This window comes from Barbus barbus (genome assembly GCF_936440315.1).
Source record: "Barbus barbus genome assembly, chromosome: 12".
Lineage (NCBI taxonomy): Eukaryota > Metazoa > Chordata > Actinopteri > Cypriniformes > Cyprinidae > Barbus > Barbus barbus.
The window spans coordinates 27,359,185-27,385,308 of NC_136740.1; the positions used below are offsets into that span (position 1 = coordinate 27,359,185).

The 26,124-nt window shown below is 36.7% G+C and overlaps 1 protein-coding gene across 3 annotated transcripts in view; it reads right to left on the reverse strand.

The window, feature by feature from the left end:
- The window catches only part of rims2a (regulating synaptic membrane exocytosis 2a), a gene marked incomplete at its 5' end in the record, with an annotated part of 169,336 nt that extends 143,938 nt beyond the window's left edge, over nt 1-25,398 (reverse strand). For 2 of the 3 annotated variants that reach the window (XM_079430542.1, XM_079430543.1), the window contains one exon: nt 25,253-25,398. In XM_079430542.1, coding sequence (XP_079286668.1) covers nt 25,253-25,398 — 146 coding nt within the window. Of the gene's footprint in view, nt 1-2,991; nt 3,097-4,158; nt 4,192-25,252 lie in introns of all 3 variants that reach the window. The other variant, XM_079430541.1, reaches the window with a different exon arrangement.
- Nucleotides 25,399-26,124: the final 726 nt, after the last annotated feature.

Below are 26,124 nucleotides of genomic sequence, written 5' to 3' on the forward strand. Positions count from 1 at the left end.
ATACACGCTGTCTGCCATCTGCCCTGTACAGTGAAAACTGGGATTCATCCGTGAAGAGAACACCTCTCCAAAGTGCCAGACGCCATCGAATGTGAGCATTTGCCCACTCAAGTCGGTTACGATGACGAACTGCAGTCAGATCGAGACCCCGATGAGGACGACGAGCATGCAGATGAGTTTCCCTGAGATGGTTTCTGATAGTTTGTGCAGAAATTCTTTGGTTATGCAAACCGATTGTTGCAGCAGCTGTCCGGGTGGCTGGTCTCAGACGATCTTGGAGGTGAAGATGCTGGATGTGGAAGTCCTGGGCTGGTGTGGTTACACATGGTCTGCGGTTGTGAGGCTGGTTGGATGTACTGCCAAATTCTCTGAAATGCCTCTGGAGACGACTTATGGTAGAGAAATGAACATTCAATTCACGGGCAACAGCTCTGGTGGACATTCCTGCAGTCTGCATGCCAGTTGCACGCTCCCTCAAAGTGAGTTCCACATCTGTGGCATTGTGCTGTGTGATAAAACTGCACATTTTAGAATGGCTTTTTATTGTGGCCAGCCAAAGGCACGCCTGTGCAATAATCATGCTGTCTAATCAGCATGTTGATATGCCACACCTGTGAGGTGAATGGATTATCTCGGCAAAGGAGAAGTGGTCACTAACACAGATTTAAGTTCAAGTTCAAGTTTATTTGTATAGCGCTTTTTACGATACAAATCATTGCAAAGCAGCTCTACAGGAAATTAAGTTTCCACAATATAAACAAAAGTGTTGCGTTCATAATTTTGTTCAGTATACATATATATATATATTTTTATTTTATTTTTTTTGGAAAGAAATGATAGAAATTAATACTTTTATTAAGCAAAGATTATTTAAATTGATCAAAAGATGATAAAGACATTTATAACGTTACAAAATTTATAAAATTTCTATTTCAGATAAATGCCGTTCTTCTGAACTTTCTATTCATCAAAGAAACCTGAAAATTTTTACTGTATTCTAAATATTTTATTCTAATGTTTTCAACATAATAATAGTAATAATATTTATTTATTTATTGAGCAGCAAATCAGAATATTACAAATGTTTCCTGAAGGATCATGTGACTGGAGTAATGATGCTAAAAATTCAGCTTTGAAATCACAGGAATAAATTATATTTTAAAATATATTCAAATAGAAAATAGTTATTTTAAATGGTAAAAATATTTCTGAATTTGACTGTTGTTGCTGTATTTTGGAGCAAATAAATGCAGCCTTGGTTAGCAGAAGAGACTTCTTTAAAAAACATTAAAAATATTCCTGTTCAAAAACTTTTGACTGGTATTGTGTGTATATATATTTTCATTGGCCATCAATAGAAAAGCAGGCGTCTCACCAGCAGGTACTAACTTTCTGAAGCTAACAGGCTAAACCTGTCAACCTGGACGCCACCAGACAAGTGAGTGACCTTTCACCCCTCTAGGATCAAATCACACCAATGAGCAGGTCTGCTTTCCCCAACCCCTAGACCTCTGCCCTCTTACCCTCCGAACATGTGGATATACAGTACTACTCACTGTCTGACCCCTCGCTCCCCTCTCAGATACACGGCAGATATCCTTCAGCTAATGCAATATTAGATTTTAGTCTGTGTCACAAAAAATATAAGATCATATGTGTTTGGAACTGAGTAAACAATGACAGACTTTACATTAAACCCAGCATTTCTCCTCCCATATTCACCCGGTCTCCAGACAGCAGTCAGGTGGTTGATGGGAAGGCTGGAGGAGCTCCAGAGGTCTGGCAGGTGCGCTGGCTCAGGTAGCATTACAGACAGCTGGAGACCACAGCACCGCTCACCTCCAGAGACGCATAACCCATAATATAATCATACGCCATTCTTCACGTCTCGTCTGACACACAGCAGATAGAGAAGTCAAAGAAACACGAGCCAGTACACCGATACGCACTCCCTTTATGAGTGACACCGCGGCCACCTGAAGACCTGCGCTTTACCCGTTTAAGATACTTACACATTTGTAGTCGACTTCTCGTGTAACACAAAACCCATGCTTAATGCTGCTCTCTAATGCAGATCTCGTAATCAAATCGAACTGATGGGTCATAACGAGCGAAACATGCCTGTAGTAGCTCATATTTATAATAATAAATAGGGCCTGTCAATTTATCACATTAATTATATTTCACATAATAAAAATAACAAAATATATCATAAAAATAACAACTCAATTTCTCATGCCCACTGACCCATATTGAAACTCATTTTTCTACAAACTATCCAATATTTTTATTTTCCACTATAACGTAATGCCTTTAATTCATCTTCATTTAAGGACTTTAGGCAAACTGGTAAGTTTTCAAAAAGATTACATTTGATAACATGAATTAATGCATAACATATAACGAATGAATCAAACAAATAATATGTTATTGATTTCTACATATAATAATATTTGCATTATTTTTTATAAATAAACATGATGAATGAACATGAATGCGTACATTTTTTATGTTATTAATAATTTTATAATTTATTATTAAAATAAGGGGCAGTTTCTAAAAATATAAAATAAGGCATTAAAAATATTTACATACACAATTTTTACATTTAATATAAAATAGTGAATGAGCATGAATTATCAATTAACGATAAACTTTAACACATTTTATATCTATCTATCAATGTGTCTAAAAATGAAATTCAAATTAATGATTAACAAATGCTGTAAAAAGACACTGTTAATTCATAATGTCTCAATGCTCATTAATGCTAACAAATTCAATCTTAGTGTAAAGTGTTACCAGAAAATGTATGTGTAATTTATCAAAATACCATTCATTTTATTAAACATCTGTGAACTGATAGCCTTTTTTGACCATGTATGAAAGGGGAGTCATATCCTTAGAAATGACATTTAATTCAAGGTTTGTCTGAGCGATACAGCGTTTTGAGTGTTGAGGACAAAGATGAACCCATTCAGTCTTACTTACGTCTCTGGCTCCTTTGGAGGCTCTGTTTGCAGTTGGTTTTGGGACTTTGTCTGGGGCTGGAGAACATTATTAACCAGATCAGTGATTCCGCTAAAGGGAAACCACCTGTATGAACAAGCAGACAGCGCAACTCAAAAACCGGTCAACAAGCCTGCTTCCATTCAACACACGCACCAATATCATCATGACAACTGCAGTGCAGCTACATACATAAGAAACACACATGTACAGCTACAAAAACTACTGGGATAGAGAGAAAGAAAGACAGAGAGAGAGGGACAGTCTAGTCTCAACCCACTGACAACCTCATGCATATTGCACACAAAACTGGTCACTTTCTCAATCTGGCAAGCTCAAATCTTATTGGTCGGCTTTATGCCCAGAAGTCAGAATACAGTTTGTATCCCACCCATAATGTACACGGATGCTATAAAGATTTTTTGGTAAAAACAAAAATCACTAGATGTGTCAAAGTTTTCCATTTTTTTCTTGGCTTTGAGTAAAACTAAATGGACTTGCTGAAAATTCTGGCCATATGAGACTAGAGTAAGAAGAAAAAGAGAAGATAGAAAACTAAGAGATGGAAAAACAGAAGAGGAGGCACAGTCAGCCGGAGAAGGAAGCAAAGAAGCCGGAGCGAGTGAAATGAATTTTGCATCCATCAGCCCAGGATACAGTCGTGTATCCACAGATACATAGAAAGAGATCAAAGTGTCCATGTGCAACTCACAGAGTCAACGAACAGGCAAAACAAAGCAGGACTGATGCATCCAGCCTATATGTGGATGAAGCTGCCAAAAGCTTTTCAGACAGAGCCATGACAGACTGCAGGTAGCCAATCACTAGAGAGAGGAGGGGAAAAGAGCCGCCAATCACAGAGGAAGCCACAGCAAACGTACACGCCACTAACCAGCCAGGCGGGAATGTCAAAGCCTTGAGGTCTCTAGCTAAGATCAGGCCCACACTGAATCTGTGCATGAACAAAAACTGCAGAATTCGAGCGGCCAACAAAGTTCTGCCCCTTTATTGTTTGTTTACTAAATGATTTGGCTGACCTGATTATGATTTGACTTGCCAATAAAAGTATTCTGCAGCTTTTGTGGGAAAATGTGGAAAATGCAGGAAAGGTCCACAGATTCCGTCTAGGCCTGACTGAGTGTTACTTACTGGACTGGCTGAGACTTTGCATCTTCTTTGACCCTAAAAATAAAAAAATAAATAAGTGAACATAAGAGCAGGATGACAACAGAAATAAAAGACAACAAAAGTGTCATTCTAAAAATGACAAACAAACAAAAAATGATCATAAAAACATAGAAACACATTCAAACAAAGACAAATACATGTAATATACTGGCCATATCCGTTTTATCATGTGGGGTTAACAAGGGGAGTTATCCAATATCAATCATTTGATATTTTTAAATTAATATAATATCTCATATTTATATTATTCATATTGAATAATGATTACTAATGAATAATAATTAATTCTTATTTATTATTGAATTATATACATATGCATGCATTTTATTGATATATAGCTATTATTAATACGATCTTAGTCATATGAACCATCTGCCAATACATGCAAAACAAACCAAACAAAACATGCAAACAGATATGAACATGAACATTTTAAACATACAGAAACAGAAAACATGTAAAGACATGGAACACTTAAATGAAAAAACTTTAAATGAAATTGATAACAGAAAAAAAGGGGGAAATTATCGTTCTGCCCTCCACAAATACACTGCATGAGTCGACCTTATAAATAACTAACACCGTCCACAAAACACAGTCCATCAGACGCACTGTGTTGAGCTTGAAACTCAAACACATAAATACAATAAAATCTACAATAAGGAGGGTTAATAAACACCCTAACATAAGAAATCCTGAAAAAAACAGTACATCATGCCATCAGCCCTAGCAGATTCCTAGCAGCTTCAGGTTTTGTTTTGCTAAATGTGGACTACCTTTTTTTTTTTTTACCTGTAACCTGTGTGCATTCACCTGAAGTTAAAAATTGTAGCAATTATCTACTGAAACATTCTGTGCAAAATGGTAAAACAGTGTGGCACTGCCCCCTAATGGTCAAATATTAAGGAACAGATGTCAACCTCTGCATCTGTCACATAAAAGAGTGCAGCAATCTTAAACATGAAGTGAAATTTGAAATATACAATACATAGTTTGACTATGTGGCAAGATGGCTTCCTTCGGTCTCAGTCACACACTGGCACTGTGGTGTTGTGTTAAATTGCAGAAAAACTGCACAAGTTAAGCCTTGACTCATCTTGAGTGTGATGTTCTAACCAAATTATCCCTCTTTCTTAGCTGTTCTCAGACTGTTAATTTAACCTCAAATGACTGTCCTCGCTCCTCCTCGTCCCTCTTTGTTCTCTGGATCTCTGTGGTGCTCGAGTGGAGGTGGAGACAGAGGCCTCATTGATGTGACAGCTATAGAATGAGAGCTGACTCATCACTTTAAATAACACACCCCACATCTCACCATCAGTCTCGCAGCACGCTCCTCTTAAAGGAGCATTCCTGTTTATTTTCAACTTAACGTTCATCAGTTCCATCTGTGGACGTACTTTTGAACAGGCCCGTCGCCAGCTATGAGGTCACCGAGGTCCGGACATCGGTAAATTTTTCACGTTCAAAAATAAAATTGGTTCTCTGAATGACTAATTTGTTTAAATTGATTAAACTGAATGACTAGACTGTTTAACCTTAACTGTCACCTGCCCGTATACGGGCAACCTAAATTTACTTCACTATTTTACAATTAAATCCTAATCTAATCAAACTATACAAACGATATATCATTGGAAAGGTCTAAGACTCCTAAATAGATATTTTTCCACCTTTTTTGTAAAAAAAATATGTAGGCAAATGAATAGATTAATGTATGACAAGAGTGCACCTGAAAAATCTACATCAACAGGAGTTCTGACATTTTTCCTAGTTGCCTTTTTCCCTATCACGCTTTAGAAATCATAAGAAATTATATAGTTGAAAACTTAAAATCTCAAAATTCATCCTTTGAAACCCATTTTAAAATCAGACATTGCATTACCATGGAAATGGTACATAAAAATCATGTTACAAAATGTTTTCGTTCATGAATTATAAACATTTAAGTTTGAATAGTGCTCTATAATCTCTATGTTCAAAACTGTGAGTGACAGTTAAGGGGTTAAAACTCCTCATGTGAGTGTTGGCATGACATGTAGAATACGGTTTGCAAGAATGTTTAGCGTCCGTGGAATGAAAACGATCGCTGCGAGACGCTGGCGGAGTGAACGAGTTTTGAGAGAGTTGAGGGTACGGGATCCAGCTATTATAAGCATTTTTGAACTCGACTTTTCCACTTAATTTGACACTTTAGAACGTTAATAAAGTGCAAAGTTGCAGTTAAGGGTCAGCAATATCCTTATCATATTTGCAAAAAAAAAAATGTACTTTGATTTATTTTTTATATCTTTTTCAGTGTTTATTTGTTTTTATAGCAATATCTGGCAACACTGCATGATCGCCGGCACTTAAACTGACAGTAATCAAAAAAGCCCATGGACAGGTTATTGCTGACAGGAGGATAGCACATTGGGTAAGGGAAACGCAAAAAATTGCATGATATTATCTGTCAGAAACATTATCAACCCTGTCAAAAACATTAACACTAGTACACGGACCTGTAGAACAAGTAGGTTACAGAATGAAATGAAATAGCCAACGCAAACACTACCCACTGTCGTTCAGTATAGTACTTAAATTTTCACAAATCACGCTAAAAACATTCATAAATGCATTAGACAAAGTTATATCATCTATATAGCAATGATTATTATTAATGAAAACTATTACAGTAATATGTATTATTGCATGGTTAATAAACAATTGATCAATTATCCACCCCTATCCTATAGTAAAAAATTGTCAAATTTTGATGCAATAAATATGGAATAATTAACAGTATTCATCCCTCCAAAACAGAGAAAACATCTTTCACAAACATGCACATCTTTGTCTCTTTTAAAGTGTTAGTGTATATAATGAGTTGTATTTGTAGGGGTTATAATAGCACAATTCTTAACCCCACCCCAGACTGCACTCATTTTCAAACCTTGTCTATGGCCATGATTTTGAACCAGTTTTGTGAAAACAAAACAGGATCAGTAATGTACTTACACAACCCCTTTTAATAGTAGTGTTTTTCTCACTTCCTCTTTCTCAAAGCATTATAAACAATATGTAAACAGGACTCTTAATTTATATAAGGTCATTTAGAAATGAACATGCTCGCTGGTACTGACAGTTGCTATGTTATTAGGACAGCGTGGCGTTGTGTGAGGTTGTCATGTTAACCTTTACGCCGTGGAAACACTAGATTACACATTCATACACCTTTATGGACCATTACCAAAAAGTATGTTTAATTAAAAGGGTCAGAGAGCACGTGCCGAGAAATAAGCAGACCACAGAGAAAAAAAAAAGAAATGCATAATTTTTCAGCTGGCGCTAAAACGCTGTTCTGTCTGAAGTATGTGTGTGTGTGTGTATAAGCGTGGACACACTGGCCTCCCGCTATCAGCGATGCAAAGAAGAGGAAAGTCCTGTTACATAACACAGAGCTGAATCTCTGCATGGGGCATAATTACTCCACAATTCCAGCTGCCAGTGTGCCAGTCTGTGCTGGTCAGTGGGGCTGGCAGCGCCCGCGCTCTCCTGTCTGCCATCCCCACCACAACCTCCAGACTGAGCTTAAAGAAAAAATATTGAGTTATCGCAATTAATTCTCTTTCTGTGTACAGTTGTACACTTCAGATGACCTGTAGCAGGAAAACTGAACAGAGAAATGTACAGCTTGGTAAAGCATTTAGATTAATTTTAATTTTTCAAAAATTATTCACAGACTATTTTTAAAGTCCAGAACTGCATCCTTGCATACTTTTGCCATAGGTGACATGCACAGGACATCATAGGCAAGGGGGAAAAAGGCTAAATAATTTTTATAGAGTAAAAATACTCTTTTTAATTAAAAAATGTTTCTTGTGCAGCAAATCAGCATATTAGAATGATTTCTGAAGAATCATGTGACACTGAAGACTGGAGTAATGATGCTGGAAATACAGCTTTGCCATTGTTTAACAAATTCCATTTTAAAATATTATAAAATATGAAAGAGTTATTTTAAATTCTAATACTATTTTACAGTATTAGTGTTTCATTGCATTTTTGATCAAATAAATGCAGCCTTGGTGAGAATAAGAGATTTAATTTCTTGTGCATAATCTGTGAAAATAACAGTTGAAATTACCGAGAAATATTTCTTTAAGGTTCAAAACATGGTATAAGGCAACACATTCTCACTCCCAACTCATCACGTTGACGCTTGGTCAGGACCCTTTGGCGTCGCTTTTTGATGCACATGGTACCCCTTCAGCATCATTTTTCAATGTGCAAGGTCCTCCATTACCTTAACCCCTGCCTTCTGTCAATAAAACACAATATATAACAGGAAGATACAGCTACAGTCATAATTTATTCAAAAAATATGAACATTAAGACTTAATCAATATTAAGTCTTCCGAGACCAAACGATTGATTTGTGAGAGGAATAGAGACGTGATCGCCATCTCCGTCTACCATAAAGCTCAGACCCGGAGTACAATCTGCGCAAATTCAAAAAATGCCACAAGAAGAAGTCTTACGCCAGCCTTGGTTGTGAAATGCTATTGGCTCTTGTGTGTCTCATGACCGATTGCGATGGGACGGGAGTATCTTTTTGAATGAGATGTGAGCGTGTTAACGGAGCGGCATCATTTTCAGTGATTAAAACCTTATGTTTTACTCTCTTCTTCGCATAAAGACATCGTATGGCTTCAGAAGACTTGGAATGCAACACGACTTGTTTGTAATGCTTTTATACTGCTTTTTTATAGTCAGTTTTTGCAATAATACCAGTGAATGTACTTTTATTTGCCTGCCACGTGTTTTATATTGTTCAGAAGTGGGTAGGTTTAGGGTAGGGGTGGGGTTAGGTGCTCCAATGAAAGTATATATTTATATAATATTATTTCTATTTTTTACAAATGCATGCAAACCATTAAATTAAGACAAACAACTGAAAACAATGGAGGACCCTGCACGTCGAAAGGTGACGCTAAAAGCATACCCCTGTGCATCAAAAAAGGCGCTAAAGGAGTACCTTGGACGTCAAAAAGCAACGCCAAGGGATCCTGACCAAGTGTCAAGGGAGTGAGAACGTGTTATATAAGCATAAGATTTAAGCTGGCAGAATTGTGTGAATGAGTGTGTGACAGGTGGAGGGACAGTGTGAGACCAGTTCATATTATGAATGTGGAAATCTGTGTGCATGTGTGGCAACAGGTGGCAGAATCACTGCAAGAGCAGAAATGGTGTAGTCTCGTGCCAGAAAAAGCCAGGTCAACATGACCTCCGCTGAACCATCTGAGAGACCACAGAGTGCCACTGAATAAACACACACTTGATTAAACCACAGTACACAAGTTGCATTAAGAGCCAAAGTGTGCGTGTAAGTGTGAGAACAGGCTCACTTCCAGAAACTAGTGCGTCATCTTGCAGCCTACTTCCTATAGGCAGATGCCAGAAAGGTAGCATCCTAAATTAAACTGAATCTCATAAATTAAGGGTTTTACAAGGGAAGAACTCCATGTACCACACAACTAGAGCTGATTTTACAAGAGTTTTTAGTTGGTTTTAGCAAGTTGTTATTAGCTTAAATAGCCAGTTTCCAATCAGAGTGAAATAATTGATGCGTGTCAGCATTTAATAATGTATTTAATAAAATCTTGTTTCTTAGTCATTTTGGGGTGTGGATTCTAAAACGAGTACCTGTTTTGCTCAAGCACTTTCTCACAAAATGATGCATTTTGTAGCATTTTGGCTTTAAACAATCCCTTAAACACCAGACAAACTGGCACAAAAAGTCATGATTCATATCTTCCTCTGAGCCAAGTTACTACTATTTGTTTAAATCTCATCCGATCCGATGTATGAATGATTCTGAAGACATTATTTTATGCCTAAAATGCAAACATGATATTTTCTGCTACATCTGTGGGTGTTTTCCAACATCCAAACATTGACAGAAAGTTACAGAATTAGTGAAAAAAAGATATTAATTTATAAACTTGTGTTCATGGAAATTCTTTGACATTAAAGGTGTAATCAAACATATTTCTCTACTCCATTGCAGACAGTAAAGTAAATACTTTGCCATTAAAACTTGATATTTGACTACTGTTTTTACTTTGAATAGCGCATTAAAGTTGATACATGTATAAAAATTATACTTCATTCTTATTTTGTGAAAAAAAGTTTTTATTGATATTTTTGAACTGAAAATCATCAAATTTGGTAATATTAGGCCAGGTTTTTTCACTGCGCTTATCGCATTATAGATTTACCTTCTTTGCAAATGCCCTTTAAAAACTGGCCAAAAGGCAGCAGCATATTTAAGTTGCCTCAAAACGCTCCCTACCTAGGGTTTTGGAACACAGCCTCAATTTGGCATAACCGCATGCTAGAATGAAGACTGTTCTCGAGCCAAAAGCAAGCTAAATTTACAGCTCGCCTCACACAGCGATGCCTGAAATAGCAGCTGAGTTCAAGGCAGCCCATCATAGAGGCAGACACCTGTTCATTAGGACCATTCAGCAGGGTGGCAGGGGAAGTGCCTCCCTTGAACACATTTCCCTTTAAAAGAGGATTAGCGCTGGGGAGCTCTTGATTCCAGCTGTCATCGCTTCCGCTGTGGCATCTGGATCAAAAGGCAATCTCATTTGAGCTCGAATCGCTGTGATTGGTCATGGCAGACCCCGGTTAACCTTTGAGTGACAGCTTTAAATCCCTCCTCACATTTAGCGCCACCCCATATGTCCAGATTTCAGAAACGCACATTCACTTTGCTGATCCGTAAGCAGATGCTGCGGCATAACCCTAAACACAAACAATCAATATGATGATCATGTAAATACCAAAAGAAAATAGAGAATAGGGAAACAAATAAAACAGTTATGGGAAAAAGTTCAGTGAGTAACTTGTAACAGGTATGAATGAAACATCAAATCATCTGGCTTGTTAAAGTGTGCTATTACTTTTCAAAGAGATCGGATTGGCCTGAGAAAAATATCTTAAACAAGCTTGTCTAAGCTGGTTTGCTAGTTTTGGGCAATTTTTAGCTAAGAAACTGGCAAGTCACCCTGATAAACACCAGCTTGGCCAGTCTGGGAGACCATCCTAGGAGACCATCCTAAATCAGCAAAGACCAGTGAACCAGCTTAAGCAGTTTTAAGCAGGTTTTTCAGCAGGATGTGGATAATAACACAGAAGGCCAGAAACAATGTAAGCACACAAATGCAACCCTGAGTTTTCAGCAAGCGTACATTCTTGCATTAAGCATGTTTCTAGCCTTAAGTCGTACTTTAAAATGTCATTGCATTAGATAACAAAACGTCAAATCAGCCAATGTTCACTTTAAAAAAAAGAAAGCACTAACACTAACATGTCTCTCGACATGCCAAGACTTCATTTAGTCTATCAAAAAAACTGTAAAATTGTGAAATATATTAAAAAGCTATTTTTATATATTTTTTAAATGTAATATACTCCTCTGATGCAAAGCTGATTTTTTTCAGCATCATTACTCCAGTCTTCAGTGTCACATGATCATTCAGAAATCATTTTAATATGCTGATTTGATGTTCAAGAAACAGTTCTGTTGCTTATTATTTTTGTGGAAACTGTGATATATATTTTTCAAGTTATCGCTGATGAACAGAAAGTTCAAAAGAACTGATTACTCCACTAAAACACATGTGAAGGAGAACTGACTTCATACAACTACTAAAAAATCATCTGGAGAGGAGAATAACAAAAATGGGGATTTCTGAGAAAAATATCATTTGTTTAGAAGTATGATTTGTTGTGTGCCACTTGGTTTGATATTCTGTTATCTAATGCAATGACATTCAGACATTTGTAAGCATGGCTGAAGGGTTCAAACTCTTTCTTATGTTTATGTGAAGCCACAAGCATATATATAAAGACCAGAAAATGCAAGAACCATCCTTTCATCTCTAGTGGGTCTCTCTCTCTCTCTCTCTCTCTCTCTCTCTCTCTCACACACACACACAGACAGTTGTGGTGGTGTCATGCCTGTGGGAGTGGAAGAGTGCAGGAACATCTCTTAAGAGTAAGTTACAATAATAGCCTACAGGACTAACAATAGAGCAGTAATGGATACCCCCAGCATTGTTGGGGAGCGCAATTTCCTGTCCCTGTCCAGAACAAGCCACCAGTAAGTTAAACGCTGTCAGTGTGCTTAACGTGTGTTAATGTGTCCACACACACAGTAACAACTGTGCCAAAAAGTCATTAGTGTGGTTACCAAATCCGATTGGACTGGGTCAGACATAGGACACCTATCATTTCCCAAAGAAATGATATCCAAAGTAGCATTCATCCTACATAAGCAGTCGACCGTCACAGAAAAAACAGCATCATGCAGCAATAAATACAATGCATTAAAGGAACAGGATCACCCAAAAATGAAAACTGTAATGATGTACTCACCCTCATGTCATTCCAAAATTGAATAAATTTCTGTGGAACATAAAAGATACCATCAAGAATGTTGATGATAAAACAGCTCTGGATCCCTTTTGTCTTCCATAGTATTTCCATCCATACTATGAAAGTCAATGGGACCCAAAACCATTTTCTTACCAATATTCTGCAAAATATCTTTTATGTTCCACAGAACAAAGAAAATCATACAGGTTTGGAATGACATGAGGCAGAATTATGAGAGAATTTAGATTTTTGGGTGAATTATCCCTCTCAGTGCTGCTGTCCAGGGTGCTGAGTCACAGACAGTACATCTCTCAGACGGACCGCCCAATGACCGTCTGATACATAATGTACACCAATACAGCAAGAGCTGCTAAAAAATAACCTGTCACAAACTGACAGGCCAGCTTTACAAATTAGTCAGGTCGCACAGGTTTATATCAGTGAAACAGGTTACCAGACTGTTACAATGAACACATCTGTGAAAGAACTATTAACTAGACGAAGTTTGTGAGGTTCATGGAATCTGAAAGATACTACAAAGTGCCTCACCAAGGCTGCATTTATTTGATCTAAAATTCAGTAAAACAGCAATATTGTTTAATATTTTAACATTTTAAAACTTTTTTGGACAAATATAAATTCAGATCACTCATTTCTGATCATTTATTCTGTGTTTTTGGCTTCCATTTCAGATTAACAACAGCACAACAAAACAAAACAAACATTCAGACAGACTTATACAGATAGTTTAAAGTCTGGCTATGTGAAACTAAGCCCTGCACACTGAAAAAACCCATATATACAAGTGGAGTTCTGCTGATTACATTAGAGATTTTCATTATAGACTGTGGGTTGCACAAGAACAATAGCGTGCCTTTGATTCACAATCCATTCAATACTCCCATCAATCAAGCAGATGAGATCCACTCAAAAATAAGAATCACTGGAGCAAAACAAACTAACCACAGGAATGAGCCAACAGACCAGAAACCATGGAAACAATGCACCAACACAACTTTTAAATGGACAGACCGGTATAATCCAGCCTGTACAAGCACATGAGAAACAGCACTGTGCTCCTTCGCCACCTGACATCTCAAATGCTCCAATAAGCATCAATACACCACGATTCCCCAGTGAGACCGACCGCACTACCTAATGGCTCACACAGTAAATGGTTCTTCTTATCGCTGACTGATCTGGTTGATCCTACAGTCTCAGAGGTTTGTAGTGACTCAGATAAGACAGACTATTAAGACTAAAATCAAGAAACAACACAGAAATGCACCAGCTAATTAAATCAATACTGGATCCAACCAAAATACACAACTGTTTTGGGTCAGAAAGATTTTGTAAAGATTTTAAAAGAAGTCTCCTGTGCTCACCAAGGCTGCTTTTATTTGATAGAAAAACACAGTAAAATCTGTTATATTTAAAAAAAAAATTACAATTAAAAATAAATAAATAATACATTTGAAAATGTAATTTATTTAGCAGATTTTTCAGCATCATTACTCCAGTTTAGTGTCACATGATCCTTCAGAAATAACTCTGATATGCTGATTTGATGCTTAGGAAGCATTTATTATTCATGCTAAAAACTGTTGCGTTATGTAATATTTTTGTGGTAACCATAATACATTTTTTTCAGGATTCTTTGAATATAAAGTTTAAAAGAACGGCATTCATTTGAATCAGAAATCATCATAATTATCTTTACTGTCACTTTTGATCAATTTATTGTGTTCTTGGTAAATAAAGTAATCTTTTTCTTTATTTTTGTCAAAAAAAAAAAACTTGCTGACCCCACATTTTTGAACTGGACAGTATGTTTTTAGATTTTTTAAAAGACTTTAGGTTATGGCCAATTTTAAAGAATAGTTCATCCAAAAAACGATCTCCCTATTTTTACACTGACAAAGTTATATGATCTTTATGATGCTTTTTTGAGGTTACAGATCAGGGTTGCGTCTCTCAAAAGCAACTGGTCACATGTTCCGTCATTACCAATAGAGTTCAATTAAAATTGCCACCATAGTTAGCTAAAAACGCTTTTGGAAAACGCACCCCTGATCCGTAACATCATCCCGCTCCTTTTGTGTTAAAAGGAAGAAAAAGACTCCTACGGCTTTGGAACATCAGGGTGAGTAAACGACAGAAATCTGGAGTGAACTATTCCTTTAAATACTTCCCAGATGGAGCAGAGAGATTAGATTGAGAAAATGGGCCAGACACAACAAACCTGCTGCTTCACAAACAAACTAAAAAAAAATGTAAAAAATCCTTCATGTCTTTTGAACATTGACAGACTATTATTATTTCTCTTTTACTCATCTATGCGAAAATTCAAACAGACTCAACTACTGAATTAGAGTGTGCCACAGATAAAGCACATTTTCAAACTATTATTTTATAGAGATGATAATCCACTGCATGAGCAGCGCAGGAGCATGCAATAAGAGTGAGAAAACTAAAGGCAGGTCAAATCTGAGTGCTGCGTGGAGCTGGAGATGTGTGTATGATTATGTATATGATCTGATTAGATATTGCATGAACACTGACGGGGTTTCCCAAGCAAACACAAACAACATTCATTACATAGCATTTTCTGCTCCTGAGGTCCACAACCGCCGATGGAAATTATGCATCAGATAAAGGTGTAGTTTATTATATTCTTGGGGGGATGAAAGAGAGGAAGATGGAATTGGAAAGGGAGCTAAACGCCGTTACACTATTGTTAAAAAAATATTTTTTATTTATTTTATTCAGCAAATTTCAATTTTAAATAAATGATAACTTTATATTCATTAAAGAATACTGTAGAAAGGTACATAAAGCAGCATGATTGTTACATTGAAATGCTTCTTGAGCAGTAAATCAGTATATTAAAATGATTTCTGAAGGATCATGTGACAATGAAACCTGGAGTAATAATGCTGAACATTCAGCTTTGCTCACATGAATAAATTCTACATTAAAGTATAATAAAATAATTAGAGCAGTTATTTTTACATTTTTAAATAATTTTCCAGAATCTTGCTGTTTTTGTTGTATTTTTAAAAAATCATACCGACACCAAACTTTTGAATGGTAGTGTAATTCAGTGTTTTCTAACTTCGACACTTACTTCGTGCAACTCAGTGCAAGTCAGTTTCCACTGAAAATGCATGCTCACTCCATGCTAGTGGACACTTAACCCTTGTGCATCAATAATAAATAAAAAAATGTACACATAGGTCCATAGTGGACAAAAATGGCAACAAACGGTCATAAAATTAGAAGCTTGGGAGCACAGACTTAAGTTTGGTCTCATTTTAAAGAAGACCCATGGCAGATTATTGTTGAAGTAAAAGTTTAAAAAGTGAAACCAAAAAAAAGTTATACAGTTTTAAGTTCATTAAAATGATTTATGAACAATATTTTATATAAAATATATATTTTATGAAATATGTTGAACTATAAATCTAAACAAGTTGTGATCCAAATTTGAGGTTGATATCTCAAAAAATGAGCTTTCAGTAAGATTTTGTTTGGGCGCAGTACAACATTTTCCCCATTAGATGCCAGCAAAACTCCGCTGATGCACACAGTGGTTGGATTTGTGATTTGCAGTAGTTTTTCTCTCAAATATTACAAGAACACACATGTACAAACACACTTTTTTTTTATGACACACATACAAACCACACTCATCCATACCAACACACACAATTACAGATGTATTATTTATCCAATTGGTTCTATAATATGCAGAAGCAGAAAACAGGAATAAAGCGTGTATTTGCTTTATAGGCCAAACCTGAAAAAATGGCACCATCTGGTAAAAAATTTAATTTTGAAGCCTTGCCAACAGAATGAAAGCCTATTAACAAAATTTATAATTTTAAAGTTAAACGGCACTGCGATTAAAAATCAATGTGTTTCAATGGGGACATTTTTGTCCAAAAGGCGCTGAGAGGAACTATTTTTTGTAGCTAGTGCAAAATAAATGTATTAAAGGAAATGAGAGATGCATAAGATGCATTACATTTACTTGAAGTTAATATTTCAATAAGTTAATATTTCAATAATTTAACATTTGCATCTTATTGGTTCTCTGATGACGGTTAATGATCTTATGACATGCAGGTAAACAAATAAAATATTGTATCCTTTTTAGCATGTTTATTATTGTTTTTTATTGCAGTTAGCATTAACACAGAAAAAAAAAAAAAAAAAAGCTAAAATAGACAAAAATGTCCATTAGATTGCACAAGGGTTAAGAAAGCATCATAAGGACCAAAATACAACTGACTTGCAACCATGCAAACCATGATGTGCAAAGTATCAACCAAGTGTGTTTGGTATCTCTTCATTAAACAGTCATTCCATGGCATCATGGGAGGTGATTGTTGCCCAGTGCAACGTGATCTGACTGTCAATTCTTCTACTAACCTACCAGAGCAAAGAAAGTGACTTCAGTCCAAACCTATTTATAGTCGCCCATGAATAACGTGAGGCTCTTCAGGATTTGCATTCAATCAGCTTCAGATGAACCAGTGCCACGTCGCACGCTCTCACACATCTGCGCTGATTTTGACTGGCCAGTACACACAAGACCCACATCCCTCCATTGCTTCACTATCCTTCTCTTGATAAATACTGAAATGATGCAGGAAATAAAATAAAAAATAAAAACATTTAAAGTGCACAAAATAATTTTACTTCAGTAATCAGTTTTATATTCCAGACATCGACTGCATCATGAAAAGTGGGCACTATTATGCTAAGGAGCATGTGACATCACCAGAAAATGAAAGTTATTTCAGAGATGGAGCAAATTATGAAATTTTGCCAAAAAATTAAGAAGATTGAAATAAGTTTTAATCGCATGCTGTAAAAATGTAATCAAATATGTGGCCTGAAAACTACCAACAATATTAGCTCAGGAAAACAATACAAAAATGGGAGTTTAAAAGAATAAATCAAATAAAGTAAAAAAAAAAAGAAAAAAGTGAAAAATTCAAGAACTTAAAAATAGAAATTAAAATGGTGAGACATAAGCATATCTCATAATTGAGATAGAAGTTGCAATTACCTTTTTAATTTTTAATTTTGTGATTAAACAAACATGAAACGTGAAATGTAAACTTTGGGGCAATTGAATTACAATAGAATTGCAAAAAAAAATAATGTGAAAGGTAAACTCGCACTGAATTGAAAAAGGGTGCAATATAAACCCACAGTTATAATTTTTCGATTTTTACTCTGTAGCGGAAATAAGATTCCTATAAGATAATCACTATGAGGTTTTACCCAAACACATAAATGTAAAACAAACTGAGAAACATCAAGGCATATTGCATTGTGGTGGAACGTTTCTAAACGCTGCAAAGCGATCAGCGTGTTCTCTCTCAGTGTTTCTCAGAGCGCTGGGTCAGTCTTATGCAATAGCAGCAGCACTATACGGCAGCAGTGTTGGGTCTCTCAGCGCTGTGACGTACTGCTCTGTGTACTACACTCACGCTGGGCGCTTACGCTGCACAGGAACTGATTCACTCATACACTGCGTCTCACAGCATGCTAGTTTGAGGTCATTTATTCGGTTTTAGTGATGAGTCAACAAATGTAACTTGGATTTAGAGCATACATACGTTCACAGCGAGCACCTTACATTCAAAACGAATTTCTGGAATTAATTTGAATTTTAGTTTGTGTTTAATTTTATGATGTGCTTTTGTCATTTTTATTAGTTATAAAAATGGTAAAAATCCCATGATGACAAATTAAATGTGTGGCCAGCAAGAGAGGAGGGGGGATTAGAGATAAACTGAGAGAAAGACATGAGAGAATAGGTAATGCTAGGTGACAGAACATGAACGAGTCATGAATAGGAAGGCGAGTCGAAACAAAAGGAGAGCAGAGGTAATGCTCCGCTCAGCCGTCATATGGCTCGTTTCAAATGCAAAGGATTATTTAACTTAATTAAGCAACCTTCTAAGACATGCAATCCCAGAATGCATTGCAAGAAGCTTATTAAAAAAGAAAATAAAAAATGGAGGACTACACAAGAGAAATATTAATTATAAATCCACATGCAATTCATTCCATACTGACAAGCATTGAACATTTGAATGTAATTACGTGCTATTTTATTGACTATTTTCGGACTGTTTTTTTTTTTTTTAAGTAATTCAAGTATTTTTTTTATGTGAGCAACATTATTTGTATGATAAATTACTGCAGGAGTTCCCAAACGCACTTAAAATTAAAAATGGATGTAAAACATAAGATGCATTACATTTACTTGAAGTTCCCCCAGAGATTTTAAGTGAATATTTCAATAATTTAACATTTGCATCTTCATGGTTCTCTGATGACGGTTAATGATCTTATGACATGCAGGTAAACAAATAAAATATTGTATCCTTTTTAGTATATTTATTATTGTTTTTATTGTAATGTTTTAATTCTATTATTAAAAATGATATTTTAAAAATTCTAAAACTTCTTATAAAACATGAAGAAATATTACTGCTGTAAACTTAATATTGGATAATTATAACTTTTTTATGTTCAAACCTTCGAGGTTATAACATTTCAAATTCTCAAGATTTTATTTTGGTAGAAAACTGGTGAAATGCCAAACTTCTTTCCACAAAATTTTGAAATTGAACAATCCCGCACTTCACTCTGAAACATGAAAACTTATTATTTATATAGTAGTCTTTCATCTTATAACAGCACTAAGCTATATCACAATTTAATTTTGCAGCCCTATTTATACATTTAAATTTTACAGTTGGTTTTTATTAATTATTAGCTTTTCATCAGCTTACTAACCCCCTGCAGTTCCTTCCTGAAACCTTGCACTACTGCATATGTAGAATGTTTCAAATCAGTTACATCCTAGGTTCCACTTTAGAATGCTGTCTTAAAAAGCAGATACCTACTGTGGGCAGATCACTAGGTTTTTGAGACACGCTCCACCTTTGGTTAACCAACACCCAGTGCTTTTACAAACCAGTCCATTAACATCCTGTATGCCAGCTAGTGTGCTGATGGAAGATGCTAATGAGCAGGACGGAGCCAGTTGGTGTGTGTTCTGCGGTGTGGATTGAGCCTCGCTGTGGTCCCGTCCCCCCGCAGGCCACCAATGTGTGTGGGGGGGAGGGGGGTCTCACAGAGGCTCTTTACATGCCATGTGTATGAGTGAGTCTACAATTCGGGTCACAACTTTCCTCACCTCCTCAGTGTCTACAGACGGATTTGAGGAGGGATTCCTGTGAAGCGTATGAGCAAATTACAGTCTGAGTCTCAGACAGCACACCCACAGTCCCATCACTAACCGGCTGATGCATAAACACTAGCAGCAAACCAGCGGTTCCAATTGGGTTGACTTCCGGGAGTCGGAGGTCCAGGATTTGAAACATGTATATGCAATGTTAATACAATGTGCAACTTTAAAGAAGAACCAGTCATTAGATTTGCCAAAGTTTGCCAGTTTAGTGGCGTCCAATCTTTATAAGATACTCAGGTATTTGTTTAGCAAATAAGCTAGATTTCCATGAGCAGAACTGTATTCTGGACATAAATATGACCAGCTTTTGATTACCATAAATATTGTTGACACATTCTCTTCCTGTCTAAATTGACAGTACTTAAACCAGAATAAGCCGTGGCTGACTAGTGAGACTAGCATAAAACAAACCATCAACAAGCAGTAAATGAGGCCATATCTGGTCATGGTTTGGTCAAATTTTAATCCGTAAAGTAAGACTGATTACCACTTGATTAACCGCTAGTTAGTCAAACTAGTTCTTCAGAGACAGTCTTAACATGGTGACTATGTTCATGCAACTGGACCCTGAAGCAGACAAGCTAAATAAAAATGTCCTCAAAAGGGCTGTATAATCTTACTGTTGTTATATATTGCCATTTATTTATTTATTTACAATTTAATGTTTTTTCTTAATCCTTGGATGAGCATGAAATAAATTCAATAATTATAAAGAAAATATTTATAAAATAGGAAATAAAAAACAAATGTTTCAGTCTCTTTCATACGCTATAAACACCTCCCCTGGCACACTCTCACTTTCAGCTACTTAATCTCTCCCTCACTCTCTCTCTCTCTTGCTGGATTTGTTTCAATTTCTTTGTGGCTCTTCCAGTGAGATGACAGGAAGTTGGCAAACACTTCTACAGAGGGCTTCTTCGTCTCTTCATTCTCCCAGGATTCCCCGAGTTGGCTTACAGCCACTGTTGTGTGTGTGTTTGTGCATGTTTGTGTGTATGACTATTAAAGAAAAAACATTCTTTTTTTCTAAAGGAACATCCTGTGGCTTGGCCACGGACACTGAGATTTATGGGGAAACAACCACAGCTAAAAGTTTCATTAGTGACCAGTCGACCAGTTATCCTGCTTGTTCTCCATCACCACCTTGAATAGACAAAATCCGAGCCTAAGCAGTACAGGACAAGTCCAGAACCACATGCTAATGAGCAAATGTCATGCAGAGTTGGGGAAAGTTACTTTAAAAGTAATGCATTACAATATTGCATTACTCCCTAAAAAAGTAACTAATTATGTTACTTAGTTACTTTTTATGGAAAGTAATGCGTTACGTTACTTTTTAAATATGAGCAGGGCTTGATTGTTTTTAATATAAGAAGTTCTATTTATAGCAAAAGTAAAAGCCCTTTCACACCAAAAAGTGTAATGAATAAACCTCAGGCTGAAGGAAGAGTAAATTCACGTCTGTACAGTAGAACGCAGGAGAAGGAGGTTCAACACTCTTCAGCAATAAAAAAAACAATGAAGCACAATTGTTATCAACGATCATCAAAGGTCAGCAGTAAAGACATTGGTTAATAAAATGGGAGTAGATACATTTGTGTTGTTTAACATATTTAATGTTGCAGGTTTGCGTCATATTCTGAGTTTGCATTACATTGTTTTAATTCATTTTGATGAATACTAAATCAGTTTTTTTTGCGAGTGAGATGAATTAATGCAGATTCACATTAGAACTAAGATCATGTTCACACAGCGCACACAACATCTCTGTACTTCCGATTTCTCCCAACATGGGGACAGGAGACTTGTCAGTCAATAAATGGGAAAACAAAGTACTTTTTGACAAAGTAACTCGGATATTTTCTTGTAAATTAAAAAGTAATGCGTTACTTTACTAGTTTCTTGAAAAAAAGTAATCTGATTACGTAACTTACGTTACTTGTAATGCGTTACCCCCAACACTGATGTCATGTGATGCATAAAATCATGAAACGCAAAAAGCAAAAAGAGCATTTATATAAACTAAGCTGCAAAAACTGCTCATTCTGAACGCCCTCAACATCAGAAAGTTGCACTGATTAACAAAATTATGATTACCCACATTTACACATCAACAACACCAAAAACTCATCATGGCAAGGAAATATAAAGGAAGTTTGAGCGTTACTATCATTGTCTATTGTCATGGCGTATCTACTCATGATGTGGAGGATAGAGCGCTCCGTGCACATGACGGACATTAGCCGAGCCGAGCGACAACAGAAAGATAGAGATGACGGATAAAAAAACAAAAGAGGAAAACGTCTGCGGAACAAAGTTGTCATGTCACACCGTGTCGCAACAGCTAAAGTCTGTCTACACTGGAACAACACGACTGCTGAAAATCATTTGAAATTTGTGCCAATAAAACGCAGCAGCAGTTTACTGTCAGGGATTTGCCGTGCCGCTCGCGTCTGGTGTAGACACGGTGTTACGATAAGGCAAGAAGTAGGACCCGTGTAAATATCGGATCAGCTTTCCAGCGCTGGTGAGAACTCAAGGAAGGCCTGCGATCAGACACCGAGGTTGCTTTGTTTCTTCTCGATAGGTGAGTAACATTGGTTTTGCTTTGTTTCACAGAAATAATCGTTGCCTGGGTTGCGTACGTATGTGTGGGGCGGAGCTATCAAAATAGGGGCGAGACCTTTTTGGGGTAGGGGCGTGTTTGTTTTGGTGATTTGAAATATCAACATTGACTACCAGAAATCACTTACCCCACTTTTCAGTTTTGTTCAGAAGCAACAGTCTAAAGGATTACTGTGATGTTTTTATCAGCTGTTTGGACTCTTTGAACGGGCCTTTTTTTTGGAAGAGATATGCTGTAAAGTGCAAACTGTAAACTACATTTGGACCCAACATTTTAAATACAGTACAAGAAGTGTTTACATAGAAGTCTTAAAGGCGCAGTAACAAAAAAGGCCTGTTTAGTTCAAAGGAAGTGAGACATCATTACAAAGGTCATCTGTAAATATAAGCTTTAAATGTACAGTCGCGAAAGCAGTCTATTGAACTGAAAATAGATAGAAAAACTAAACTAAGACTGTTTTTGACCCATAAAACCTGGACTAACCTGAGCAAATTTAGAAGAAAAAATAAATAATGCAAATTATGATATGACCTCTTTAAATAACCCAAATGAAGGCATAGCCTTGTGGACCAGCGATGAGAATGTGATCAGGCCGTGAGTCACATGACACGGGCAGTAGCTCTGCACATTCACTGTTCAGTATAAGTAACAGTTAGAGACAAACAAGCCGCCGTGTTGTTGTGTAACTCTACACTGGCCGTTTGCACACTACTCTAGAAAAGATCAGAGGCCTCGTGACAGCGTCCTCACTGATGCTAACCAACCACCACCCTCCCTTACATGACATCAGCACTCGAGTGGCTAACATTATCTCTCTCGCTCTCTCTAAACTATGAATGGTGGATGTGTGTGTTTAAGAGGGAGGGATCAAGTGACTCACCTAACACACACACACCAGCAGTGAGGTGGCAGTCAGCTTTACGTCTGTGACTCATGTTTACTTCACTTATTGCACGGAATCGGCTCTATTTCCATGCTGCAGTGTTAATATTTACCTAATGATAGAAGCACGTCTACACACCCTCGCAAAAAATCCATGAGCTAAAGATGCTGTACTGACGCTGCTCATAGAACTGCAAATACTAGATTTTGCTCAGTAATTTGTTGCAGTTACAAAATCAATAACTGGGGGAAATCAGAAAAGCCATAAATTACCTTAAAAGAGCTTAGAAAAAGCAAACAGAAAGAAACATTTTCAACAACCTGGAATCAACTTAAAAGCTGACCAACTATATATTTATTTATTATACACAAAAGGGCTGAAAAAAAAGAAAATACTACTAATAATACACAATTCATATCTTTAGATTAAAGAAACAAATGTCTGATATGCGTATTGAACTACACTTTGGTTTGTTTTAGCATGTGTGAGCATCACTACAAGTCAAAACCTCTCAAAATGTTTGACTCCTCTATTTTGTTTTCTAATTGATACGAACTACACAAGTCATTTTACAAGAATATACTATTTCAGTCTCTACTTTGAAATAGTAAATTATACAAATAATTACAAAGAAACGGCATGTTTCAACACATTGAATTAAACATTACATTGTGGAGTGAAATCTTTTCCACACAATTTTTTTGTGTTTTTATTTGATATCTATCCATAATAATAATTTTATTTTTTAAAAAAGCATCTGGCTTTGCCTACAAAAAACAGACCTCTATCAACATGAAACCAGAACTTTCTAAACATGAAACAAGTGACAAAAGTCTTTTTGGTTGTATATAGCAGGGGTTTCAAATCTGGGTTCCTAAGGGGGCCGCAAAAGGGTGCTAGGGAACATTTCCGATAAAAATAATTGTGATTGGTTGTAAATCATGGGATTAATTATGATTATTTTATTCTATTGCCGTGCCTAGATACAATATTCATTAGATTTACGCATCTAACATTACTATAACAGAAGGTAGGAAAAAGATACACTGTTAACTTGATACTCGACGAATAATATTTTGATCACCTCTTTTGGCTTTAATACAGTGACAATACAAAAAGCAATGTTGTTTTTATAATGATATTTTTCATGAACCATTATACATGATTCAAATATACAGTTGTCTTTACATGTTAAAAGTGACAGAGTCCCCCACAAGGCCTTTATAATATTTAAAGATCAATGTCATAAAAAGTTTGAAAGACCCTGCCATACTAAACTATTTCCTCTATTGTTGTAAATTAAGCAATTGTTAGACCTCCACAAATGAGCCCAATAACATATTTCTCACAAAATCCAACCACTTAAGACCTATAATAGCATTTCACTTAAATTAATTTGCAATTATACTGAAAACAAAGATAAATCCTCCATATTTCTCAACTGAGAACAATCTTTCAATGGGTTTGTAAGTCAGTGGACAGCGCCGTGGTGCTGAAATCTCTGGCGCCGCAGCCTCAATGCTCAGGTCAAAACAATATTAGATATTCACATCGATTAAACTGGAATAGCGTGCTATTGTACTATGAGCTGTCATTATGAAGTGTGCACTAGTAAAGGCGAAAATGGCACATAACACGATCCCAAAGCCCAGTGAATGAAGCAGAGGCCTGATGTCCATGACTAATAAATACAAATGTGTTTCTCACCATTAGACATCACCACTAAACCTCTAACACTCAGGCTCTCTGACTCAGTTCAAACGAACCGGGGATCATTCACACCATCCCTCAGCCAACAGCTCGAGATATACTTTCATACATTAAGGATCCACAAAGCTCTTACTTCAACATGGACTGCTCCTTCTCCTCCTCTTTCTTCTGCCTGTCCATGACACCGAGGATGATCTTCCTCTCCTCCTCGGTGAGGTGGCTCAGGTCCGGCATCTCTGGCAGGACAGGCCCGCTGCGGGGCCCGGCTGGAGCAGACATCTTTACACGCCGGTGCTGAAGAAGATCAATAACCAGACTTAATCCATGATGAAAGCAAGGTCTATTTGATCAATCATCAGTGGGTTTTGGTTGCTCAGGAATCAAAGCATCATAACCCACATCAGCATCTCTGATGACAGTTATGATGCTTTAAAACACTAAAGGAGGTTAAGTTATTATACTACTATTGAAATGATAACAGTGTAAGCTCTTAGACTATATAAGGTGGATTTTACAGCATTAGATCAATCATTCTCTGAGCGACAGAACAGAAGAATGGATACAGCTGGTCCTTTTGAAGGCAATGGCTATTGAAATGAACGCAATCCTGTTTAAAATTCTCCTCTTCCTCAAAAGAAAAAGAAAATGAATAAAGCAACGATGCATTATGAATAAAATAGCAGATCTCAGATGTTATTCCAGATTTCAGTGAGGATGTGAAATCGCCTCTTGCCTTTTATTTGGCCATCATCCTGTTCAATCCTGTCTAACCCATCGCTGTCATCGTCCTGGAAAAGTTCTTTTGCATCTCATAATAAATGTTTGTTTCCCTTTTGAGTCCCTCTGCGCCGGTGCCTCGCTTTTCTCCAGGTTTGGTAATCCTTGAACATATCTTAAATACACAAAAATGGATGCAGCGACACAGAATCCCAATTGGAAGAGTGGGCGGAGCTAAGCCGCACGGCCGGGAGGCGAGCTAACCAATCGCACTACGGCGAAGGCTTA